At 46.2% G+C, this 18,373-nt stretch overlaps 1 protein-coding gene and 1 non-coding gene across 10 annotated transcripts in view; one reads left to right on the top strand and one right to left on the bottom strand.

The window, feature by feature from the left end:
- Positions 1-6,405: 6,405 nt before the first annotated feature.
- On the bottom strand, positions 6,406-6,478 carry TRNAV-UAC (transfer RNA valine (anticodon UAC)). The gene has a single exon. It is a non-coding gene; the product is annotated as a tRNA-Val (tRNA).
- A 124-nt stretch (positions 6,479-6,602) lies between these two features.
- The window catches only part of PPEF1 (protein phosphatase with EF-hand domain 1), a 35,406-nt gene continuing 23,635 nt past the window's right edge, over positions 6,603-18,373 (top strand). Inside the window, exons 1-2 of one of the 9 annotated variants that reach the window (XM_027448242.3) lie at positions 6,603-6,841; positions 16,512-16,698. In XM_027448242.3, the coding sequence (XP_027304043.1) occupies positions 16,626-16,698 (73 nt within the window). In that variant the 5' untranslated portion in view covers positions 6,603-6,841; positions 16,512-16,625. Of the gene's footprint in view, positions 6,842-9,456; positions 11,722-12,382; positions 12,430-15,271; positions 15,400-15,480; positions 15,501-16,508; positions 16,699-18,373 lie in introns of those variants that run through there. The other 8 variants (XM_027448207.3, XM_072028884.1, XM_072028881.1 and 5 more) reach the window with 8 other exon arrangements.

Below are 18,373 nucleotides of genomic sequence, written 5' to 3'. Positions count from 1 at the left end.
AAAGTGTTCCTTTGAACATTTTTGGCCTTTTCTGATCTTATTGACGTGTTTGTTCCTTCTCACTCGGCGACGCAGAGCACTGCCTGCATAGTAATTTTAGTAATTTTGTTAGATGTATCAGCTGTGCCAAAGGGTGGCACTAAAGATGTTATTTAGTGCAATCCGAAGGCGGGTTCGGGCTTTTTGATTTTTTTTTTGGTTTTGATTTTTCCAAAGCTGTGAAAAACACAGAGGGGTGAAAAAAAAAAAAATCCACCTTTTTTAACTGTTGAGCTGTGCCTGTTCCCCGACGTGTGATGAGCTGGGACGGAGCGACGTGGCACCAGCACGTCACATTCAACGTGCCCCAGCCCTGTTCGTGTTACCCCCGACTTGGGGTGCTAGGGATGGGGCTGGCAGCTGCTGGGGTGCTGGTGCAGGATCCTGCTGCTGCTGTTTCGGCAGGGTCCCCAGCAAGTGGGAGCCCAGCCAAAGCGCGGGGGCCGGGGAGCTCCTCTAAGCCGCTGGCTCTGCTGGAGAAAATCGTTAAGGAGCTTACGGTGGCATCGGGGCAGGTGGCTCGGGGCTCACCCCCAGCACCTTCTCCACAGTGAGAGAGGAGGGGGCTGCCTGGGCAAAGGGTCGCTGCCCACCGATCATATGGAAGGGGCTGCTTGGGCCGTGGAGCACAGGAAAAAATAAAAACTACACGGTAGATTAAAAAAAGCAGTAAACTAGGGGGGGGGGGAACATAAATACCAAAATAGTGATGCCTGGAAAGTGATCCTGCAAGTGATTTTTCACTGCAGGCTCTCTGAAAATATCCTGATGTGTGGGTGTCTATTAAAGGCAAGCTGTGCCTGGGCTTCAGAGCAAGGTACAAGCTCGTTCCAAGGGCTGACGGCAGTAATGCCGCCCCTCGGGGAAAAACACCAGAGTCTGGGTAACAACCCTCTCCCAAGAAGTTCAGGCACCAGTAACATTTTTAGGTGAAGTGAAGGACAGGTGAGGGATCTGGTACGAGGGCAGTGCACAGCTATGTGCTGGAAGATCAGAAGGAAGACCCATAAATTGGAGCAGGCTACGTCTGAGCATATCAGGATGAAATGGAGGTACAGCTACTGGAGGAACGCTTCCCTGCCCATTGCGTTTGGCAGACCAAAGTAAGCGGTGGAAATAGAGGAGGACTTTAAAAATTAGACAAAGGGAAACACTGAGAATTCAGCATCTATGGGTGATACATCTGTCCCACACCGACACATCAATTTCCAGCTTACAGCCTTAAGACGTTCAGAGCTTTCCTGTCAGCTCTGAGTAAGTCAGAAGTTCAAAAACAACCCCAAAATGATCTCCTCATTCCACATTTGGGTTAATTAAAATGGGAGCAGACCATCACCCTGACACTTCTATCTTCTAGTTCCCACTTAACTGCTATCGTTGTTATTTTTCTGAAAAGTAACTTTGAGAAAGCCCCAAAAATGTTAAATACTTTTCCCATTTACTTTTTAACTTCTGATTGCTTTTTATTCTTAAAGAGCCTTTGAAATTCTTTTCCAGGACAAAATACCTGAAAGAGCCTTTAAGAAAAAGCAGATCTCTACCAGCAATGTCTTGCTGCTAGAGAAAATGATCGGGTTTTGATTAATCAAGAGTTTTGATTAATGAAGGACCAGTCTTTCACATTCTACTGTACCTCATTTTTCAAATCAGCATTATTATTTACTCACTGGCTCAGCTGCACTACAATTTTCTGTGCAAATTCATATTTTGACAAATTACATGGCAATTTTTTTACTCTGCAATTACTTTGTAAGACAGAGTTGTACTACTGAATATTCATAGAGCTGTAAGAACGCTGCTCGCTCATGTACATAAATTACACATCTCCTCCACAATTCCTCCTTCCCCTGAATTATTATTATGCTTCCATCAGAGTGCAGAGGGGAGCTCACTCCGTACCCCACGGCCCCCAGCAGCACAAAGAGGAGTGGATGAAGCAAGGAATGCAAAGAGGGACATCAGAAAGCGCCTCTCGGGAGGCAAAGTGCATACCTTTGTACCAGAAAAGAAGAGACAGCAGGACGCTTCCCATCTTGAGCTCCATCTTTTCCTTCCTCTTTCAGGAATAGCTACTTAGCCGGCTGCTCAGCTTTCTGGGAAGGCATGAGATTAACTTAAGCATTGCCTAAGCACCTTACGCTCCTCCATTCTCGGGATTTTATCAAGCAGCATCAAGCCAACCACACAGTTACTGCTGTCAAGCTGCATCCTAGAGGATGTGCCATGGGTAAAAGGTAAAAAGTACGGAGGTACTGGCACCGTGAGTGAGAATCCAGGTGTGCATTTAGGCATGTCCACATAAACATGGATATGCCTACCTAGAAACTATACATACCCCCCATACAAAGGCAGAGGATGTGTCTAATGCTTATAAAATATAGTCTATTATATGTAGTGAATATTGTCTGTTTTGTGCAGTATGCATTAACTAGCTTCCACCCCAACTATTTACCCCTACACCATCGATGCCTGTCCTAATAATTGCTGTGTGTAGGAATCTGCCCTGGCCTTGCTGCTCTTTCAGTCACCTAATTGCAATGGGCTGAAAACTACAATTACTAGATCAAACAGAAATAGCAGGCTTTGGCTGTTTACTTGCAGAGATGCTAAAATCTGAAATCAAAAAATGAAACCTCCCTTTGCTAGCAGTTCTGCCTATCATGTTCTCTTGTCACTTGGTCACTGCTTTGGGCCCCAAACACAGGGGCACATCAATGCATCTGTAGGCACTCAGCAGAGATGAGCTGAGGCCTGCAGTTATCTACACTCAGCATTGATTACGCCCTTTTTTAGGTCACCCATCCCAAGGAAGGCCAGTCCTCCTCTTGATGTCATCTCAGCCCTCCACCTCCAGCAGTTGCAGAGATGGGCCTGGTCCCAAATTCACATCTACCTCGCAGGGCTGATACATGGCTGCCCCCATCTTCCTCATGTTCCCTTCTGCATCCTCCCGTTGTGCAACCTCCCATAAATAAACCTCTGTTAGCAGGTCGGTCCTGAAGCATCCCACTCCCTGCTGCCACCCCATGCTGTAGGGCACCACATGTGATGGGGCACAGCGGGGCAAGCAAGCAGGCGGCTCACTGCCAGGCACCAGAAAGGGGGTCATTTTCCTCAGGACAGGGCAGCTCCTGATTTTTTGCTTAGAGGCCTCACACTCATTCACAGCATCTCTCACAGGACAGCAGGAGCCATCAGAAGGTCCTGCCATAGGTCGTAGTTTTGTGTGAGAAATACAATAGCTCAGGGATGGTGTTCAGAAACAGCACAGTTATTATCAAAGAGCATTTCATTCAAAGGGATGTCCTCAAAGCTGGCAGGTCCCCGGTTATAAAATTCTTTCCACAGAAAAAAAAAGGGCAGCCTTTGTACAAAAATATGTCTGTGGCATTACAAAATATGGAATTGTTTCACATGAAGAGTCAGAGAGAGTTAAAACTGAAGTTTCTGCACTCCAGACCCTCTGTGTGTATTGCTATTGATAGTGCTTCGTTTTAATAACTGCAAATGGCAAAACCATGCTGCCACTGCAGACAGCATTGCTAAATGAATCACGTAGTTCACTGCTAGCAGCCAGACAAATACTTCCAGGTATAAAAGACAGAAAACATTTTAAAGCCAGTGCACAATACAGCACCACAAAGGGCTATGTTTGCCATTTATTTATTTATTAAAAAAAAAAAAAAAAAAGATACATTTTAGCCTGGCATTGGTTATGATCATGGAACACAATTGTGCCTGGTACAAACAGCCCAGAGTAGGGCAATCTCATTATATCCATGTTTCTAAGTAAAACAGTCAGGTCCACCCTTTCGACACATCTTCTCCAGGTCTAGCTCATGACCTATTGACACTAAGACATTTTTGTATGTTTTTATGGCCCTCGGATATTTTTGCCTGCTTTCTTCCCTTAGACTGTTGGAAATAACACAAAGACCCCCCTGCACCATCAGGATGTTTTTATTGCACAAAGCTGTGAGTATGGCTTGCATTTCCAGGGGTACATAATGGTGTGAAGCCCAGGCAGGAGGGGGAATCAAGCACAGTGGAGATTGACTCAGTGATGAGGATGTTTACTGGCATGCATCCTTCCCCAGAAGAGTGCAGGCACTATGCAGAGTGGCTAGTTGGCCTGCACCACAATTTTACCAGGAGCTTGTTAAAAATTAAACAGCATGGATGGCTGGAGGCCACTGGTTAACAAATGCAACCACAACTCCACACCGTTCGAGCCCTATGCCAGCTTCTTAATGCAGACTTGCACTTTCTGATAGAAGCTTTGTTTTAATGAGAAATTAATCAGCTTCTGGGCACAACAGAGCAGTGTTTCCAGGAGCTTTCCAAAGGCACCAGCAGCTGCAGAGCCTTCCTGGCACTGGACTGTACCTGCAGCAGTGTCCTCGGGGGACAGGCAGGAGATGAAGGTGCCTGTATGCAAGGGAAGCATAGCTCCACACGGTGATTTTGTGTTTCTCCCAAAGTCAGAGTGCCAGACAGCAAAATGAGAGCAACATGCACGAGTTTGTATGTCTGGAATCCAAGCACAGGCGCCACACGATTTCGTAGTGCTAATGTGTGACTGGAGCACTTTGGTCTTAGCACAGTTAGGGAATGTACAAAATACAAATTTATATATGTACGTGTGAACGACAGGCATCGCTCAGAAGCAGGATACAGACGTGCTGAGAGAGTGAAACTGCCAATGGTTCTGGAGCTTGAGTCAAAGCTTCAGGAGCTGTATTCCCTTGGTGGATGGAGCAATGGAGCAATCTACACACGCTGAAGATCTGTCATTTGAAATAAAATAGTAGCTTAAGTCCTCTTCTGGGGAAAAACAAACAAACAAAAACAAAACAAAGCAAAACAAACAAACAAACAAAAAACCTTTCTCCTCAATGCAACAGAACAGATGCAGCTAGTTACTTGGTGCTGGCCGGCAGGATCCGTCCCAGTCCCCTGTGACACTGGGGCTGTCATTAGCAGGGTGAGCATCATGGGATCACCACCCCAATTAGACAGGACATACCTTCACTGAAGGCTTGCCTACACTATATTGGAGAAGTCTAGGTGTAGCTGACTCATATTTGGACCTGGAAACAACCGTGCCATGACAGGTGTTTTACGCTCAAAGCAGGACTTAGCATGGAGATGGGGTCCAGATGGGGTCTCCTCACCTCGGTGTACTGGAGCAAAGGGACCCTCTTCCTTCCACACAGGCACCTTTTCCCCAGGCCCTGAGGAGGCTCCCGGGGTTACCATTTTCTGAAAGCTTGTATGTGCAAAATGAGATGGCATGCAGTTAAGTTGCTGTGATGCAGGGTGAAAAAACAAGATATGAGGAGCAAATGAGGGAACTGCGTTGTTTAGTCTGGAGAAGAGGAGGCTGAGGGGAGTTCCCATCACTGTCTACAACCACGGAAAGGAGGTTGCAGTGAGGAGGGTGTCAGTCCCTTTTCTCAGGTGACAAGTGATAGGGCATGAGGAAACTGCCTTAGGTTGTGCCGGGGGAGGTTTAGGCTGGGTATGAAGAAGAATTTCCTCACAGGGTGGCCAAGCATTGGAAGGGGCTGCACAGGGAAGTAGTGGAGCCCTTCCCCCAGAGGTGCTTCAGAGACAGGTGGCACTAAGCAACAGGGCTTAGTGGTGGGCTTGGTAGAGTTAAGTGATGGTTGGACTTGATAAAATCTAAAGGGTCTTTTCCAACCTAAATGATTCTCTGATTGTGAGTTAATCAGCTCCCGGTTAATACAGGTGACGCTAGGTTCAGCGCTGGGGAGGCACGCAGGGAGCTAACCGCACAGAGGGAGGCCGGCCGCTGCCGGGGTGTCTGTGGGACCACAAAATGGCTGCGGGGCACTGCGGCAGCTCAGCCAGCGGGTGTAAATCCTACAGCTCCTGCCCTGCCAGGGAGACGGCTGAGGGAGCCTCAGTGCCCCAGGGAGCAGCAGCCAGGAGAAGCCACACCTCGCTGCCTTTCTCTACGTATTTTGTTTTGTTTTTTTTTAGGGGGAAAAATGAAGTCCTGCGGTGACACTGTCTAGAAGTGTTTGGACTCTTACAAAAACGTGCTATTGCACAGGGCCTGCGGCAGGTGTAGGGCTGCCTCTCAGCCCCTCTGGTGCTGAGGGGTGACCATGTGAAGCCCTGTGGGGACAGGCTGTCCTGAGTGAGTGGCCTTTCTGCTCCCTGTTTCTCGCTTCTCCACCCCACACAAGGCTTGCTTCGTTTAGACGGGCTTAGCCGGTTGCCCATTTCAACAGGAAAAAAAAAAAAAAAAAAAAAAAAAGAACAAATCGGTATTCATTGCAGTCAAGGTAACGATAATGTTGAGTGTTAGACACAGGAAGAAGAAAAAGTGAACGCCGCTGGTTCCACTGGGGCTCGAACCCAGGACCTTCTGCGTGTAAAGCAGACGTGATGACCACTACACTATGGAACCGCCACGGAAGCCCAACGCCGCGGCGCTCCCCCTATCATGTAGGCATGGTGGGGAAGGGGGGGGCGCCTCTTTCCCCGCCCAGGCGGCGCCAGGCGGGGCCGTTGGGCGGGGAGCGGCGGCTTGTGAGAGAGGGCGGGGAAGCCTGAGCTTCAATATATAATTCTTTATTTTTCCATGTTTATGTTTTTGTTTGTCAGTTCATTAAAAGTTTGATTGAAAATCGTTGAGCGCAGCGTGTTTTCTGGTCTGCAGACAGCTACAGAGCAGCAGCGGAGGGGGGTGAATCGCTGAGGGAGTTTCACCCGCGGTGAGGTTTCCTCTTCGCCTGTGGGCAAGCCCAGGGTGTGCGGCCGGGGGACGCAGGTAACGAGCCTGGCACTGCCTCACAGCCTCACGCTGCATGGCTTGGGCGCTGAGCACTCCCTCCCCGGGCACGTTTTGGGGACATTTTGCTGTCAGCTCCCGCAGCCATCGCTGCCATCTCACCCCCCTGGCAAACGGCTGGCAGGCCTCCCTCTGCACCCTGCTGCTGCTTGGCTTCGCTCGGCTGCTCTCGTCCTGCAGATCAGCAGAGAGCAGAGGGCATCACAGAATCATATCAACCTGGCACAGTGCATTTCGGTGCCCCACAGGTCGGCCAAACCGTGGCAAAGGCGGACTGGGCTTGGCAAGAGCTGCACGAACACCCCCGCTGCTTCTGGGGAGCCTGGCTGCGGGATTTCTTGCAAAGCAGTCACGGGAAAGAAAGCTGTTCGGTGGGGGAGGAAGGTGGAGATGAGCCTCTTGCTGCAGAAGGCAGCGTTTTAAATAGCATGCTGAAAGGGAAGGCAGAATCTGGAGTTTGTCAGTGGTGGTAATGCCCTTGAAGCTGTTGCGTGGTGCCTGACGGATCCACCCAAGTATGATTTATCCCCCCAGGCGCAGCATGGTACATACTAATGAGCGTTCTGAAAACGAGGCCTTTTGCCCTCAAAAACCCGACTGGAGAACTTCGAGGCTTTTTCTTCACAAACCTGGCCGAGGGGCTGACAGGGGGCCTGCCCCCCAGCCCTGCCTCTGGAGCAACTTGTGCCTTCCTGCCCAGCCCCTGCTCTCCTCCCCCGGTAACACCTCAGGGCCACCCCAGCACTCCTTGCTGTGCAGCTGGGTCCGTAGGGACTGTGCATGACACTCCTTTGCAACCAAATTATTCTTTTTTTATTTTTTTTAATGGGAAAGATATATGTATATTACGTGTTGATGCAGCACAAGAAGGCCTAAGTGCTTGTTTCTGCTGAAGGGAAGCTGTTGGAGCTGCTCATGCAATCCACTTAAAGCCGCCCACACATGTAGGGATGTCCAAGATTGCTTGGGTTGTGGCTTGCTGATGGATCTGCTGCAGGAGATGGCTCTTTGTGAGGGTGCAGAGCAAGGCAGGCATCCCTGTGGGTCCAGTCAGGCAGGTATTTATGCATTCCAGGGCTTCCTCGGCATTTGTCACACCACACCGAATTCAATGATCGTCTTAAACATAACATCTGTTATGTTTTACCTGGGGTTTTGCACCACTCCAATAACTGCAGTGCTCGCTATACCAAATCCTCACGTCCCGAAGGGAGTGAGTGACTTGTAGAGGGACAAATGAAGGCTTCTGTTCTGTGCTTACAGGACTGTGGTTAAAAATTGCAATGAGAAATTGTTATTTGTCATATGCAAGGTAAATACATTAATTTTCAGAGGCATGTGGTGCCTGTAAGCAAAACAATGTATTGTTTGTAGCTAAATATCATGGTTGCCATGACTTTTGAAATTATTAATATTTTGCTGAAGCAGCAGGTTATATACAGTTGCAAAATTATGCCTTTTTATTTTTTTTACTTTTGCCTTTTTTGTCATTAGAAGCAGTTTCACAGAAGTAATATGAAAACAGAGGTGAAGAACATGATATTTCTAGACTTTTTTGACCATCTACTATGTATGTGATGGCTGCACTTACTAACTGGTAGGCCTTAAAACAAACAAACAAATAACATATAAAATAAAACCCTTTTACATCACAGTCATCAGTGTGTGAGCCAAACAGCTCCCTGTGCCCTCTTGACCTGGAGAGCCTGACTTAGCATTGAGGGTCCCAAAGCCTGGTAAGCTTGAGGCTTCAGGACATAGGTTTTGCACCAGGCTAACAACATGCAGATCCAACTTTCATTAGGCAATTCTTATGCCCGTTTATTTTTCCCATTTATGCCCATTTATTTATTTGGTGAAATCTGAGTGCTGTAGACAGCTGTCATCTCTACAGGCTCCAAGGGGAGGCTGAGACTAGCTTGTGGAGGAGTAAAGTTGTTGAAATTATGCCATTGGGCATTGCTTTCCAGAATAATCTGCATTCAGCTAACGATTTGTGTGTGTGTGTGTGTGCGTGTTTGTTCATTATTATTATTTCGTTCTCATTTTTACAGAGGGCATCCTGGTGCTTTCATAATGTTCCTGTCCAGTTTCTTGCCCTTCAGCAGTTTGGAGGCTCTACAGCTGCCTTTCTTAGCCCGTGTTTCTGGTTTTATGTACTTTTTGGATGATAATTTTGGTGTCTTGTATCTGTCATCTTTGCACCTCAGAAATGCACATTGCAGGGGGGGATGTCTTCCTGTTCACCCAAATTAACCTCCTTGGGCTGAATTGTGAGAACAGATTTCTGTCATCTCACCAACTAAGACACAGTTTAATATGGAAAAGCCGGATAAAATTATTCCGTCTATTTGTTTCTCCTGTATCTCTTCTGTCCCTTTTATTCCTTCTGTTTGCGACCACGTGTCCAGATCTCTCAGTCGGGGGCTTGTCCCCTGGCCAGTACTTTAAAATACCTTCTTGGATCACATAAAAATACTTCCCTGAGCTTAACAGGAACAACAGCGCAGAAGGAGCACATTCGCTCCAGCTATGTTCCTCTTCCAGCCTTTTTGAAACATACTGACCGCATCGCTTTGTAGCGGGTGCCTCTGAGGAAGAAGCCTGAAGCAGATCTTGAATTATGCATGTGGGATGCCTGCATGGAGGCTGGCTCAGGAGGTTGATTTCCAAAGCATTTGGAAAACAGAACGCGTGCTGTTATTTAAAGGACTGCTTGTAAAGGGGTCTCCCGCTTTCTGCACTAGCAACGTAGCTTCATTTTTTTTTTCTTGTGCTAGACAGCTCAACAAAATATTATCAGCGTGTTGTTGCCTGCTGTCTGTTGCAGCTGTTGATGCTTGCAAAATCCTCTTCAGCATCTTAAATGTGCGTGTGATACGTGGCTGCTGAGCAAAAAAGCTCAGCATGTGTGTGACGTGTTGGCGGGACTGGTGTGTTCCCTTTCCCCCGTGTAGAAAGGAGGATGGTCTTGTTAGCTCCAGCCTTCGTCCTTGGACTTGGATGGGAAAGGCTAATTTGGAAGGCACTTTTGTTTGTGTTTCCTCAAGCTGCACGTTTCCGTGATCCCCACACGTAACTGGAGAGGTGCCTTAGCCCAGCAAGACTGTTTTTTTTTTTATCAGGTTGCTCAGTCACGTCAGACCACTGAGACAGGGGACGAGCAAATTCCATGAATGCCAGGAGAAAACAAGCAGGAGAGTCTTTGTCCTACAGGATCTAACAGCTAAAGGTTCGATTCCTCTCCCACTCATCGTGGATGAAGCATTTTCTGATGGATTTCTTGGCTACTGGAACAAACCTCATAGCCTCTCGTTAGCAGAAATCTTGCTAAATGCCAGCGTAGATGAATTTATCAGACACAGTCAATGTTTTATAAATGGCGTGTATCCCCAGAGTGCAGAGGAAAGAGGTTATGATGTATTTTTGCTTGCATGCATTTTGGCAGAACAGCGTGATCATACATAAATGATTAGCTACTGTAACTCTGATCAAGGCAAGCGCATCCTGCCAGAAAAGCAAACATCAACGCTCTTCTGGGTCATGCCGAATTGTGGAGCCTGCTATGTATTTTCTTTGCTGCCTCACTTCACAGGAAAGGAATAGCTTTGAGAGTGGAAGCTGGTGTCTGGCACTCCAGAACCTCAAGGACTAGCCCAGTCAATCCAACCAGTGCATTCACACGGTGCCTTCGACTTTGTGGGTTTGGCACTTTTAATATCTTTTGCATGTTAAAAAATGTGTCCATTCTGTCACAGTGAGGGAAAGCCTCTGTCCGTCCAAAAAGATGATTTGAACACTGTGTCCAAGTGCCCAGGACCATGTATAGTGGTGGAACCACAATACATGTGTCTGCTGATACCTGGTATTTTTGAGTTTGCCAGTGTACGTGTTCAAAATCGTGGTGTCCCCGTGCTGCTCGTGCAAGACCTGGCAGATTCTTCCACCAGCACTTGGACTTGGTGGCTCTGCCCTTTTTGGGCACCTGTGAAGTGACTGTGAGCACACGGCCAACGAGGCAGGGAGCTATGTCAGAGGTGTGGGCCTTGCAACCAGGGATCAGGGTTTGATTTCAAATCATGCAGCAGCACAGCACGGCTTCCTGACCGCACAGGGCAGCCACGCTCACCAAACCTCTCGGCCTGTCCCACCTCTTCCCAGCAAAGGGATCGGATGAGCTGAGTCATGAACCCGAGCCCCAGTCACACCCTTATGGGGAGCACCCAAATCACTAACGTGTGGTTACAGTGCCTCGTGGCAACTTCAGCTGGCAGCATTTCTTTCCTTAGGAGCTTGCATAATCATGCCAGTCACATCAGGTAACCAAATACCCAGACAGTCTGCACGGCTTTTTTTTTTTTTCTCCCTCGTGTAGTCCAAGATCTGCTAAGATGCAAATCATTGCCTCATCCCGGCGGTAAGGCCGTGCCTCTTGAGAGAGGCCATGTGACTTCAGATGCGAAGCCAAGAACTTCAGCCCATCCCTGTCTCTGCCTGAGATTCGGGAGGCATGGTGACCAAACAGGTCTCCAACAGCACGCAGCGCAGCCGGAGGGCTGCAGCCATCAGCTTTCACATCGGGCTGGACGGTGGAAATGGCTTTTTCCCCTGACTGCTTCTGAGGAGCAGGGCTCAAGAAATTTCCTCTCGGGAAGCTGAATAAACAGGTGGGAAGCCTGTGCGTTGCCATTTGTGAGCTTCAGATCCCCTGGGAGAGCTGGAGTACCTGTTCTGCTGAGCTGCACCCCTCATTGTGCAGTGCTGGTTCCAAAAGGGGACGGCTTTGTCTTTAAAAGGGAGCCTCTGAGGGTACTCGTGGAAAAAAATCTCTGTGCTGCTGAAGAAGAAATAAAAATCAGGTAACTTCTTTGGGTCAGGTATATATCTTTTTTTCTTAGCTCACTTTTAAGGAGCAAAAATTGCCTACATCCTATGTCTATGCAGTGAGTGATAGAGGTGTGTGGTACTATTTATAATTCTGCCCTGAGAAAAAGCAGTGTGCTTCAAACTATAAAGTTTGACCTGGACTGAATCACTTATCCAGAACTTCTGAGTACTGATGAGATCAAATAGCTCTGAGGCTACCGTAGGCTACCATATTTCATGTAGTTTTTGCTTTAGGGGAAAAAAGAAAAAAAAAAACAACAAACTTTTAATGATGATAATCTTGAACCTTGTTCTGATGCTTAACTTAAACTTGATTAAAACCAATATAACTTTCATCTGAAGCACAAATTTCGTTTGTAAATGGGCTCAAATTTCAACACATATTCTGGAGCTTTGCTTTTTAGCCTATTTCCCCCTTCAAGTAAGGAGAAGGGATGTCATGGGATATCATCAAACTCCTGATCATTATCTGTCTGACAGTCGTGATTCAAATTTCCCACTTCCTCTAGGATAATAACCTACAACTGTCGTTGCCTTTTATGCTTCTGTTGGGTCTCCATTCAGTAGAAATAATTTTGCATTGGGATTTTGAGTTTTCTCCTTGCTTCCTACAGGGTCCTTCATCTAGAGGCATTTAATGTTTCCGAAAAGTGGAATGATAGCTTCTTTTATACTTTAAGGTGATCTACATCCTATTTGTGTGCTTGTATTTACTACCTTCCTCACCCCCCTCAAGTCTTTCTTTGCAAAACTCTGAGGCTGCTTGCTTTGTTTATTTTCTACACAAAACCTGGAAATGTTTTGTGTAAATGTATCACCCCTTTGTAGATTACATGAACTGACTTTCTCCCATCATTTTCCTACAGATTCTCTTTGGACTTGCATGCAGTTCCTGAACTGAGTCATTGTTTGCACAATCTCTGCATGCTCACACCTTGTGGATCTTGCTTTTACTTACTTTTGCAGTGCGTTTTTGGGCTCAGGAATATGAGTCCACCTTAATGAGTTGGCATATCTTCATCCTGTTCCCTTTCAGTGAGGCTCTGCTGTTTTCCCATTGTTGCTACATCCATCCTGTATTGATTCCTGGCCCAAACATTAAGATCTATCAAGCCATTGCCAGAAGTGATTCCAGCAGCTCTGCATAGAGCTTAACTTTGCTTCTCTGAGCAGGCTGAAGAATATTTTTCTGCTATGTATTTGAAACAAATACGTTGAAACAAAAAGGCTTTCTCCTTTCTTTCTTTCACCTGATAGGAATGCCAGTTTTTCCCATGGATATAAAATAACAGAGAGCTAAACACGTATTGCTTTGTCAATGTTTGATGTTACTATATCACCCCTTGGTTGGCCAATCTCAATGTTGATTTATAAAATGACTGCTCTGGTGGTCCACAGCCAGGTTCTCTTTCACTGCATTAGTTGACTGTGGCAGCTTCATCCCACTTTCTGCAGGGTGAGTCTTTTAGCTAATGAATCTAAATTATTTCTATATCCTTCATCCTTGGCAATCCCGACTCTGGCAGTAAAGCAGTTCTGAAGAACTGTCCCTCTAAGGGTACTGACCTGGACGTTGTGATTTTGTGCCTGGGGTTCTCTTTTCTAGGTTATTTTGCTCTTTCCTCCGTCATTCCCTCAGCAATGCACAGAAGAAAATCCATCATAAACCCATCTTTTATATTTCTTAGTACTCTGCAGTCCTCATTTCCAATGGAAAGCATCTCTAAGTGAAGCCTGTGAGTCACAGAAAATTAAAATGTTAGTAGTGAGAAGACATCAAAGCCCCTGGCATTGGAAGCATCCATCCATCCACCTGATCTTAATGGGAAAACTGTCCCTACCTCACCACCTCTGCAACCACATGTACCTTGTAATGCATGTTATGGGAGGAGATAACTGCCTGGTAACAAGTATGGTTGAGAAACGGAGTAGGAAAAGGAGGCACATCACTGGAGATTGAAACAACTTGCAGGGGACGTAGCATAGCTATGGAAATTTCATCCAAAGAAAAATAAAAGGAGGAACGTTACTTTCTTTGTTTATCAAAGGGAAGAAATAAATGGAATAAAGAGTCAGAAGTTAAAGCCTAGTGGCTCTCATTCATATGTCTTCCATATCCACAAGCTTGACCTAGACCCAGCTCACACCTGTCTGCAGTAGTGTGGCTTATCTAAATTTAAAAGAAGCACTAGGCTTGAAGAAACAGCTCTCTGCCCAAAGGACCTGCAGCCTGATTTCATTAAAAGTCAGCTATAAATCTTTATGAGATTTCCCTTATTTTTGAGGCAGCCTGGTCTTTACATGACTGAGAAGCTGAAGGCGTGATTGATTTGGGGCAGCACCTATTACACCCTTATCAGACACTGCCGGCTCATCATCTCTGCAAATCAGGCAGCTCGGGATCTGACAGCCAGGTTTCTGAATGCTTGCTGCAGTTCAGCCTTCAGGGACTCCCACCCAAAAAAGAGCAGGATGTGCCCCTGCTGCCTGGCCTGCTGCTTGTCTGTTGGCATGGTTGGAGCGACATTTTATTTCGCTTCAGTGGATGGGCCACATATTCATTGCCTGTCCGATCACAAATTCACCTTTTTGCTGAACTGAGGGAAATGTAGCAATTTCTTGGAGTTATATCTAGGAATGGGATGGATCACTGCCTTGTAGGTACTGAATTATTGTCTGCTCTTTAGTGAACACGACAGACTCCCTTAAAGGTGAATTATACAGTACCCAGGATGCTAACACAGCATTATATCCCAAATTCTCATCCAGCTACCTTCTCTCACTGAAGCCTGTTCTGATACCTTGAGATAAAGCCTAACTTTCCATTTCTCCTGGAAACACTTTGGGGAATTTTGTGATGGCAAATGATTGTTCACTAGCCATCGCTGCATTACATTGTAAATATGTTTGTAGAAATAACTCTAAATTTTAAACACTTGTTTTTCAACCTTCTTACCCATGGAAAGCCTTTGTGGTCTTTGCCTGGTATTTTGAAACATGTTTGGCACAGAACAGGAGCTACCTTGAACTGATGTACCTTGGGGGAAAAGAAGAGAGACTTCTTCCTCTGGAGATGCTTGGTTAGGAGCAAAGAGGAGCTTTTACCTGGAGGAGACACTGGCTCTTTCCATAGTGGGTTGTTCTGATTTTTCATGGTCCTGTAGTCTGACCAGAAGAGCAGAAGGAGAATTCACTGAGCCGAGATGGAGGCTGTGCTGGGGTCTGGAGATGTGGGCTGGCTGCCAGGGCAGCTCTGTAGCCACCTGAGAAGCTATCAGGAAACAAGGCAGTAGGTTGAACGTTGGCTATGTCCACTTCAGGATACAGACATTTGGGACCGAAGATGATGCTTCCCCAGGCTTGGAGTGTATGGCTTCATTTCCTGCTGCTAGCATGACATTTCTGTTCCTGCCTCTATTATTCCTTCACTCAATGATGCTCGAAGTCAAAGAATTTAGGGGTAGGAGGAGGGAAGAGTGGGGACGACTGGGAGAGAAGCCCAAGTGGTAGCAAGTAGGGTGCCATGGCCTTCACTTGCCTGGGTCATCAGGGCACTGGTGGTTCTGTTTGGGGCTCACGTTCCCCGGTTGCTCAGGACGCGCTGCCCTGCCCCTGGGCACAGGTGGTCTTGCTGGAGCAAGGCTGAGATTGTAAGCTCTGGTTTGGTCTTGGTCTTCAGATTGCTGCTCAAGTCGTGACGGGCTGGTTTGAGATGGTCTAGCGAAGGCTCTTCTTTCTCTGCAGAGGGCATGTGAGGAGGTGGTGCTCAGGGCAATAGCAGTGGTCTGGAGAGAAAAGTCGAGCCATTGGCAGTATCAGTGCTGTATTTGCTGCTGTCAGAATCATTGCTTGGCTCAAAATTAATACAACCACACTTTTTTGGATTTCAGTTTCCCTTCAGAGGGAAGAAAAGCAGAATCCATAAACACCCAAACCTAAAGTTCTTCTTTCCTGAAATAAATATTGACATAGAAGGTGGCAGACATCACAAAATGTACTTTATTTATTGAAATCAGGGGTCTTTTTAGAATGTTTCTGTACAGATGCAACAGAAAAATTGATATTTTATTTAAATGAAATCTGATTATGAAACAATTTGCTGTGCCACTGTTTCTCCTTGTAAAGTTGTTGGTGGTTATGATTTTATTCTGTATAAATCTGGGTGGGGGTTTCTGTTCATCTAGAATCTATGGGAAAACTTTCTTCTCTCTGTAAATAAATGATAAACAGCTTTAGGAGACTGAGGGATAAAAGGATAAATGGAATGCTAAGGTTCCTTTTCAAATGAGCAGTGATAAGAGCACTGGCGTTCGTTGTTATTTTTATTTTTATTGTTATTTTTTTATTTTTATTTATTTTTATTTTTATTTTATTTTTTTGCTTGTTTGTAGTAACATCAGATGTAGTTTCAAGTCCTTAGTATTTTGCAGCTCTGATTTTCCAATCACAAGAATAAAAAGCAACATGCCTGTCTTGTTACTTGTCTGTAGTAGTGAGGCTTTGGCTTGGGCTAAGAAATCCCCAGTGCACATTAACATTTCAACTAACATGTCGGGAGCAAACTGTATTCATCTCTGAGTTCCTCTGTCTTGAGTGCAAGTTGATGGTGATCAGATCTGGGGGGAAAAAAATGAGTATGGTTTATTAGTTCAGGTTTTATGGGGCGTGCTGTGAAGTCATTAGTGATGAGCTGTAGGTGCTTTACATTCAGTGTTGTCAAGCCTTTTTCTTTTTCCTCTCCTTCCCCTCCTCCTCTTAGCAGTGAGAAGAGGAGCACAGGAGCCCTCCTCGTGGCTGAAGGACCAACATGAGGGATGCATGCAATGCTAACAGCGAGAGACATATGCTTCCCACCAGCAGTCATTAAAACCAGGCAATGGAGCACATCGTTACAGACATGGGGTGCAACGCTTCCATAGATGACAGAGAAGAAAGCAAGTCAGAAAAAGGTGAGCGCTCCCATCATCTCCACATCAGAGGTGTTCTCTCTGTACCACTGGAAGAGGATTGCAAGATAGTATTTCCCCCTAGCCCTGTTGTCAAATGCTTGTTCAGAGAAAATTATTTCCCCCAAATTTTCTTTATTTAAAGGAGTGCCTAGTTTTCGGATGCTGGCTGAGGTCAGGAGGCAACTGCAGAGCACCTGTAGCATCTACACATTGGGTTGGAAAAGATTGATACGGAACAGAAGTTAAATTTCAGGCACGTGCTCACTCACTCTGGCACTGACAAAGCATATAGCGTATGGGACTGAGGGGGGCCTGTCGTGGCTGTGCACAACATGAGGTTCCTGGGTAAACTGCTTCCATTTCCCTGCTGCTGGGTGATAATGAAATGAATGCAATGAAACAGAGCTACTACAATGAATCCCCAAACTGACCTTCTGCCAGATAAGTCTGGCCTGAAATTTTCCCTGACAGCCACTGAGGCTGTTGGTGGGAAGGCCCCACAGAACATGAATAAACATTCTATTTAAAAACTGATTTATTGACTCCCTGCTTTTCAGCACAGTACACCTGGACTTTGCACAGGCATGAGGGGTAGAGGGTTGTCTCAGAGACCCCTGTTCTGACCCTTTGTATTCTTGTTCAAGATCTGATGTTAAAACATTTACTGGGAGCTGTCGTACCTGACACCATGCATTGTCTTAGAGTATTACACCAAATAGCACTGGTTGAAAAGGAAAAGGAAGGCATTGTTGGGCTAGAGTCCTAGACCCATCCATAAAGGAAGGATGGGGTCCTTCCTTTTCAATTTTGCATGCCATGCACCTATGTGCCTTGCAGGGCCACAGAGACAAGTTACTCGGGAATATTTCTGGGGGTGCAAAAACTCAGAGAGGCCATGAGGAGCTGAACTACTTTCTCCGCCCACAACCAACGCTACATGTTGGTGTGGAGCCTGGCTCTGCTATCACAAAGCTGGCTTATAACCGTGTGCTTGTTTCATAATGTCTTGTCCTCTCCCGTTGCTGGTGGTAGTCTTTCTGCTCTTCAGCAGTTGTCAAATTATGCAAAACCATCATTATACCTGCAGTCTGGGGCTGTACATCCCTCTAATGCATTAATAACATACATTTAATGGATACTTGGTGGTGTAGAGATCTTCCACAACTGGTGACTTATTTTGCAGAAGCAGTTTAGCCTAGTGTGAAGGTCATGTTCCCATTAGTCCTGAGAATAACAGTGCTGTAATAAGTACAATTTAAAAAAATAAGAGCAAATATTGTTAGATTTGCAACATTAACCATATTTGGCAATATTCATTGCAAGTGCCCAGGGCCCAACCGTTAAGCGACCCAGAGGGGATTTAATGGGGAGTTTCATGGTTCTGATGCTGGAAATCAATTTCTGTGCTGGTGGCTCTGCTCTGCCCCCTTAGGGACTCGTCTAAACAGAAAAGATGACAGCCTTGCTGTCAGGTCTGGGGTGAGGGGAATTCCAGAAAGGACAGAACACAAGAGAGATCCCAGAGTTTATGCAGGGTGGGGAGTGTGCTCCTAATCGTATAAGGATTGCACTTCATTCAAGCAGGGGATTTTTCTAGGAGGGATACGATATCTGTAGGATGGGAGTCCTTGTTGATTTTGGCCTTGTCTGGACTAGAAAACTTGAGCAATTTAAC

This window comes from Anas platyrhynchos, chromosome 1 (genome assembly GCF_047663525.1).
Source record: "Anas platyrhynchos isolate ZD024472 breed Pekin duck chromosome 1, IASCAAS_PekinDuck_T2T, whole genome shotgun sequence".
NCBI lineage: Eukaryota > Metazoa > Chordata > Aves > Anseriformes > Anatidae > Anas > Anas platyrhynchos.
This window is presented reverse-complemented; position numbering and strand designations above follow the sequence as displayed.